This window comes from Gouania willdenowi, chromosome 21, assembly GCF_900634775.1.
Source record: "Gouania willdenowi chromosome 21, fGouWil2.1, whole genome shotgun sequence".
Lineage (NCBI taxonomy): Eukaryota > Metazoa > Chordata > Actinopteri > Blenniiformes > Gobiesocidae > Gouania > Gouania willdenowi.
The window spans coordinates 35,434,359-35,442,084 of record NC_041064.1 but is presented as its reverse complement, the minus strand read 5'-3'; the positions used below and the strand labels follow the sequence as shown (position 1 = coordinate 35,442,084).

At 39.5% G+C, this 7,726-nt stretch overlaps 1 protein-coding gene across 2 annotated transcripts; it reads right to left on the bottom strand.

Moving 5' to 3' along the window:
* Nucleotides 1-1,464: 1,464 nt before the first annotated feature.
* ndufv3 (NADH:ubiquinone oxidoreductase subunit V3) lies at nt 1,465-7,726 on the bottom strand. Of its 2 annotated transcripts, none has more exons than XM_028436119.1 (4): nt 7,627-7,726; nt 6,706-6,823; nt 3,120-4,634; nt 1,465-1,694 (listed from the first exon to the last, which is right to left on the bottom strand). In XM_028436119.1, the coding sequence occupies exons 1-4, from the start codon at nt 7,669-7,671 to the stop codon at nt 1,546-1,548; spliced, it is 1,827 nt and encodes a 608-aa protein (XP_028291920.1). In that variant the 5' UTR covers nt 7,672-7,726; the 3' UTR covers nt 1,465-1,545. The 2 variants fall into 2 exon arrangements, with proteins under 2 accessions (XP_028291920.1, XP_028291921.1); XM_028436120.1 differs by having other exon boundaries at nt 3,120-4,631.

The window sequence follows — 7,726 nt, the reverse complement described above, 5'->3', positions numbered from 1 at the left end:
TAAATCATCACCATGATGCAGTATTCTGAGAAAGCAGGAACAAATAGGTCAGATTCTGCAGATAAACCACGTGTACACTTGGCTCTCAAACAGCCCGCAGCAAAAAAAAAATCATCATTATAAAGGAACCTTTGATCATTCCAAAAGCCAGAGGTAAAAGTAATCGATTACAAGTACTCACGTTACTGTAATTGAGTTGCTTTTTTTTTTCTTTTTTTTGAAAGCACCTTAAATAATATTAATTTGTTGTTGTCTGGTGTAGTATTTTTTTTTTGCCATTTTGTATGTTTTTGGAGTCATTTTTTTAATTAGTTTTATATATTTGTTGTCCTTTTAGGTGTTTTTGTTGTTTTGTATACTTTTCTGTCCTTTTGTTGTCCTGTGCATTTTAGAGGCATCTTGTGTCTTTCTGGAGTCCTTTTGTGCATTTCCTCAAACTCAGGCCAAGGACCCGTCTGTGGCCCCCGGTCCTTAAGTTTGACACACATGAACACTTCACGGCACATTTTGGCCCTGTACTACGAAGCTGGATTTCCTTTTATTGTGCGTATTTCCACTTTTATTACGTTTTATTCCGCGTGTGCAGTTCTAAGCTGAGAGTCATTACAAGTACTCACGTTACTGTAATTGAGTAGCTTTTATAGGTACTTGCACTTTTTTGACTGCTTTTCTAAATTAGTAAAATGACTTGTACTTAAGTACGTTTCAAAATAAGTGAAGTAATTCATTACATTTCTACACCCAAACATTACTAAGCAAATTATAGTTTTTTCGTGATTATTTTTTATTTCCATTTCATGGTCTCTTCATAAACATTCATATTTATTTTTGATTCTTGTATATATCTGTATTTGTACATTTGTATTATTCTTATTTTTTCTACAGTAATGTGTGTACTTAAATTCAATCCTTATTTAATTAACAGTCTTTTACTTATGTTTTTCATTTTTCTTTTAGTGTTTATTTTTTTCATTTGGAATATTTCTCAAGCTTCTGTAGCAAAAGTAATTTCCATCTGGGATAAAGTATTTCTTATTAAAAATGTAGCTATACTCAGAGTCTGAGATTTTTATAATTTTTTTTTATTTAGTTCATTGGTGTTATCACATACGGTATATATTTTTTAAATAATTGAACATTTTGACAAACCTTTCATTTTCTACAGATGCCTTTGTGGAAAATAAATTAAGTTCCAATTGTGCTATATCTGTGGTCTCTTCCTTTTTAAGTTTCTACATGAGACGTTTACTGTATGCAAGGGACCCGTACAGAGATTTATTACCAACAATAAACATGGGGGATGAAAGTAACGTTAGTAACTTTTACTTTGAGTACTATTTAATTGAGCTATTTTATACTTCTGACTTACTTGTACAATTTCAATCAAGTAGCAGTACTTCTACTTGAGTAGGATATATCAATAATCTTTACACCTCTGCTAAAAGCCTGATGTATGACAACACATGAGGAAAAGTGACTTTATTTTTCATTCGTGTGGGCAGAAGAATCCTCATTGCAGACGATAGAAGCTACGTTTATCTAACTTTAGGAAGAGGGTCTGACAGAGGACGGCTGAGGGAGACGAAACTTGGCCATCTCGACATCCAGGTCTGCAAACGTGTAGGGGTTGTAGGTGTGGTGCTGGAGGTTTCTGTAAGTGTTGTTGTCAAACGGCTCCTCTGGTTCTGCAGCCTCTGCGTCAGAACAAGAAAAACAACATCAGAAAATCTAGTCACTCAAAGTTGGACCAGTACTAGACTCAGGGTATCCTAATCGGTTATAAACATGGGAAAAATAAGGGCTGACTTTGTTTACATAAGGTAATAAAGGAGAAAAAGCTCATCACCGCTGTCAAAAGTGTGGATAGACATGAATGTAAAGAATGTGAAAGGTCATGTTAAAGAGTATGGAGGTAAACATGCGAGCAGGCAGAGATACAGTAGCTTATAATAATAATAATAATAATAATAATAATATCAGAGACACACAGGGATTGGATTCCAAGTCATGATCCATAGCAGTGTTGGGAACTCGATATGCAGCAAAGGTTCACTTTGAAAAAGAGCATGTTTACGTCACACGTGAGAAAAACAAACAAACAGACGTTCATAAAGACACATTAAATACGTGTGAAGTTCCCATAATGAGCCTCCAGGGGGAGAAACATAACCAGGTCAAAAGCAAGGAAGTAGAACAAGTACCAACAAACCACAGATAATTGAGATAAAGCATGAGAACACATTTTTTCCAATAATTCCAACAAGTTTATTTTGAATCATATGTTAAAGTTTTGTTTTGTTCAGACAACTTTTTTCGGGAAATTTACTTTGATCTCCTGACATGTTTTGACTGTCAACAGGGGGCGTGTCCCGCCTGACAGACCTGTCAAGTTGGCCACACCCAGAAAGAAATCCTAAAGTCACATCAAAGCGATCAGCAGATGCCTGTGAGGAAGACTGGCAGTTGACAGTCCAAAAAACTTGTCAGATGATGAAAGTAAATTTCCTTAAAAAATAAATTGAATAGAAGAAACCTTATTATTCAAAAAGAAGACAAAAAGGACTTTCGGTATTTATCACGCTGAAGTCAAGGACACATCAAAGGGATCAGCAGATGCCTCTGAGGAAGACTGGCAGTTGACATTTGAAACATGTCCGGAGATCAAAATAAATTTCCTGAGAAAAAAGTTGTCTGAATATAAGAAAACCTTAACATATTTTTTTTCCATTGCTGTAGTTTTGATGCAACATCTTCCCAAAAGTAACAGTTCTGATAAATAAAGTCAATATTACTCCTGAAACACTGGAGAAGGAAGTTCTTTGTAGCACATCAGCTGCTGTGATCACTGGTCATAATGTAATGGAAATTAAGAGGGATGTACAAAAAAAAAAATCAGCAGTTAGTTCATTCGTCATCATCTCAACCCATCCACCTCATGCAGAACATGAAAGACCAAGGCAATGGACAGCAGAGCTAACAGACATGAACGGTTTAAGGAGGCAGGCGTGATGGTTTTTAAAGAGGTAAGTGCATGTTAACACGTGAACAAAAGGAGCACTATGTGACATTTCTACAAAAGAAGACAGTGAGATCTTGAGGAAGGGTGGTGTGGTGTGTACCCGCAGACTGTTCAGCTGAAGCCTCCGTCTGTATCTCCTCCTGAGCAGTTCCAGTTAGGACTGGAGCAGGGTCCACCAGCTCCTCCGCAACATCTGCAGGAACCGGGGATTCAGCGGTGACAGTCTCGGAAACATTGACTGCACCTGTCGATGTTTCAGCTGCACCTGCCGGAGTTTCAATGGCCTCTGCAGAAGTTTCGGTGGCACCTGTCAGGGTTTCAGCAGCTGCATCTTCAGGAGTTTTAGGAGCAGCATCTTGTAGGGTTTCAACGGCTGCTTCTGCTGTGGTTTCAGCTGTGGTTTCAGCAGCGGCACCTGTTGAGGTTTCGGCAGCCACATCTGCTGGTATTTCAACAACAGCATCTTGTAGGGTTTCGACAGCAGCATCTTTGGGAGTTTCAGGAGGACCATCTTGTAGGGTTTCAGCGGCTGCCTCTTGGCAGGTTTCAGGAGCACCATCTTTGAGAGTTTCAGATGCTGCATCTTTTACGGTTTCAGCGGCGGCATCTTGTTGGTCTTCAGGGGCGACATCTTGTAGGGTTTCAGCGGCGGCATCTTGTAGGGTTTCAGGAGAAGCATCCTGCAGAGTTTCAGAGGCGGCATCTTTGAGAGTTTCAGGAGCAGCATCTTTGAGAGTTTCAGAGGCGGCATCTGCCAGAGTTTCAGCAGCTTCCGCTATTCCCTTCGAGGTGGTAATCTGGGCTTCTTCTGGAATTGCATCTCCACTTATGGTCTCAACCTCATTTTGAACAACAGGCTCAGTTAAAGAAGCAGATTCTTCTGTCTCCTCTGGAGCTGTTTCAGTTACAGGATCTGCCAAAGGTTCGGGGCCATCTTCTGCAGCTGTACTAATCTCAGGAGCTGAATCCACAGACTTCTCCAACTCTGTAGTGATAGGAACTGTTGTCTTTGTGCCAGGAGATGCATCAGATACACCTGTGGGCACGTCTTGGTCTTTCTCTGACTTCTCATCGTCAGAGTCAGAATCCGAGTCTGAGTCCGAGTTGCTTGATGACGAAGAGGACGACGAATCAGCTGCTGCATCTCTGTGTTCAGAGGAGGCTTTGGGAGGCTGTGGTGGGTCGTCTGCAGTAGCTGCTGCTGCTGGAGTGTCGTCTGATGCTTGGCTAGTAGTGCTTGATTCAACCAGGGGTTCATCCACAGGAGCAGCTGCGCTACTTTCAGCTACAGGCGGAACAGGATCGAGATCAGGAACTGCATATGAGGAAGTTTCAGCGAGCTCCACGACCTCTTGCTCAGCTACGGCGGATTCACAGGGGGGTGTAGATTCTACGGCCAGTGTTGATGCCGCGTCAGGTGTTGATGCTACGGCCTGCGTTGATGCCACGTCAGGTGTTGCTGCATCAGGTGTTGATGCCACGGCCTGTGTTGATGCCACGGCCGGTGCAACCGTCTCTGCCTCGGGAACACCTACAGACTCTGAAAGCCGGAGTGGGAAGGCAACGGGGGTCTTGTAAGCGAGTAAGTTAGCTCTGTCATCCAGAGCCTCTGCTGCTGAGGAAAATGTAAGATGGAATATGAGTTTACAAACATGGACACAAATGTAAAGCAACATTTATCTTTAAGGCACCAAATGTGAAAACATTTGTCAGAAAATATGGGACAAATGCAGTGATCACGTTTCACATTCCCTGCAGCTGCTATATTTCTACGTGACCTACAATGGAAACACCATTAATGTCAGAATGCAATCACGAGCTGATTGAGAAAATAAGTCACATTCACTCATGAACTGATAGAAAAGCTGTCTTTTTAGAACAATCAAAGGTTTGTGAACAGGAGATAATCACACCTTGAACCTCATCATGGGAGGAAAGCTTTTTCCACACATGACCAGAGTTCTGTCTGCATTCACTAATCTATCTGAGGGAATCTCAATCTTGGGGTCAGGACCCGATTTGGGGTCGCGAGATACTGGGAGGGGGTCGCCAGATGCCTTAAAGAAACTAAAAATATGTTTTTTGAACAATTTGAGCCCATTTTTGCTTATTTTTACCCTTTTTCTGCAACTACACCAACCTTGCCATATTTTAGCCTATTTTCATCACTTTTCTGCCATATTTTTGCTCCTTTCAATGCATTTTTGCTACATTACGCCCATTTCTGACACTTCTCCATTAAATTTCAATGCATTTTCTGCACATTTTTTCCCCTTTTCGGACATTTTTAGGGCGACCGTGGCTCAGGTGGTAGAGGGTCGTCTTCTGATCGAGAGGTTGTGGGTTCGATCCCAGTACCTGACTATGTGTCAAAGTGTCCTTGGGCAAGACACTGAACCCTAAGTTGCTCCCAGTGGTCGACTAGTGCCTTGCATGGCAGTCCTGTCCCACTGGTGTGTGAATGTGAGAGTGATTGGGTGAATGAGCTGATATGTAAAGCGCTTTGGGACTGCTTCAGTGTGGTGATAAAGCGCTATATAAATCATGTCCATTTACCATTTTTAGCACTTATAAACCTTTTCCACAATTTTTCTACCTAATGTCATATGTTGACCCATTATTATCACCTTTAATCCCTTTTCACCACATTGTATATTTATATTTATTATTTATATTTATTTTTGCCAGTTTAACCACATTCACGATTTGTAATGCCCAATATTTGCCAGTTTAAACTAATTTTCCTACATTTTTAAATTCCATTACCCACAACTTTTAACCAATTTCTGTGCTTTTTAAACTCTCATGTTTGCACCATTAAATAAATAAAAGTGATCATTAGAGCTGGGCAACATGGCCAATTTCCTGAATAGATTCCGATTAATAAGTTTTTTGCGTCAATTAATCACAATTCAATTTCAATTCAGTATTGACTGATAGATCTTTAAAACTTTACTTGGATAATATTAAGATGGTTCCAAACTTCTGACTTAAGTTGGAGCGTCTTATCCAGCGGACCTTCGTCTACGTCTGCCATGTTTGCACTAAATGTACTGTTGATGTTGCTAACGCCAGACTAATGCGGTTTGACTTAAAAATATATATAATCGATTTCAGCACCGATGAATCGAAGGGACGACAGACAAACATTAATAAATATATGTGTTAAAGTCTTTATTAAAAAATAGCATCTAATAATATCGATTATTATACTGCCATAAGTATTACATTATCATCACATATTTTAATCATTATTATCACCATTGTTATAAATGCCATTGTTATTTTTGTTATTTCAGTAAAACTCTCATTTTTATCATTAAAGTTCATATAAAAATGATCTGTCAGTCTGCAGATGTTACAGGATCCATCACAAGCTTTTCCCTGAGGCACAAGATTTTTTGAAAGCTGTTCAATTGGCAAAACATAAGCATGAAATATGATGAAAAGAGGTTAAAAGTGACAATAATGGGTCAACATACTGTATGTGACAGGTGGAAAAGTGGTGGAAAGGGTTTATAAATGCTGAAAATGTCTTGAAAGTGGAAAAAATGTGTAGAAAAGGCATTGAAATGTGATGAAGTGTCAGAAATGGGAGTAATATAGCAAAAATGCATTAAAAGAATCAAAAATATGGCAAGAAAAAGTGATGAAAATAGATCATGTAAAAGGATGTAAAGTCTTACTCTTGGCTGCTGCCTTTGTCTTCTTTGCTGGTTTTGCTGGTTTTTCAGCTTCTGTACAAAATGAAGCAGCAGCAGCAGATCGACTGACCAGAGCACCAAAGCTCTCCACTCGCAGATACTGCAGTGATCAAAAGAAAACAGTTACAATTAGTAGTGCACCATTAAAAAAACTCACATTACTGTAATTGAGTTGCTTTATGGTACTTGTATTTTTTTTTTTTTTTAAGTATATTTCAAAATCAGTAATTTTACTTGCGCTTAAGTACGTTTTAAAAGAAGGAGGGAAAAGGGGCAGAAGCCTTAGCTTATGTTTATGATTTTTAATCTTTTTATTGTTGATTTAATATTTTTACTGCTGATTTTAAATGTTTTACTGCTAATTTTAATGTTGTTATTGATTTTTAAGCTGTTAAATGTTTTCCGTTGCACCTTTTGATCATGTAAAATACATTGAATTGTCTTGTGTATGAAATGCTCTATACAAATAAATGCGCCCTGCCTACATTCACCCTCTGTCATGTGGGTGAGGTTCACATGTTTGGGTTGGGCCAGATTAAAAAATGTCGCAGTTCCAGCTTGTGATGAAATAGATGATGAAGAGCCAACATCGTCCGGACGGAAACACGGATTGCTGAGATCAAATCAGATCGTCTCAACAATACTGTCATTTAGGAACAAATTAATCAAAGTCTTTCATATAAAATATAATATTATCAACCAAATTGTTCAGAGTCAGAGTCTGGGTGTCTCTCAGTGTTAAACCTCCGGGACGTCATAGCCCGGGGTCAACAGTCACAGAGCGGCTTTAGACCTGACTCAGACCCGCTGTGAAGCTCCGGACCCCCGGTCTGTTCTTATCAAACTATGTCCCATTCACTCACACACGTTTTTAAAGCTGACATGCAGTTAAGCAGCTTTTACCTTTACAGATGCAAATCGCCCGATCTTAAGCAAGTGCGCCGCCATCTTGTGTCTTCAATATTGTGTTCCTACCGGAAACTCAACGCACTCAGCTTTGGTT

Excerpts from the sequence above, each read along its gene's own strand:
- ndufv3 (XM_028436119.1), bottom strand. The coding sequence starts at position 7,671 with ATGGCGGCGCACTTGCTTAAGATCGGGCGATTTGCATCTGTAAAG. Across the intron at positions 4,635-6,705 it reads GACAAAGGCAGCAGCCAAGA|CAGCAGAGGCTCTGGATGAC; the intron begins GTAAGACTTTAC and ends CATTTTCCTCAG. Across the intron at positions 1,695-3,119 it reads TTCAGCTGAACAGTCTGCGG|AGGCTGCAGAACCAGAGGAG; the intron begins GTACACACCACA and ends GTTCTGACGCAG.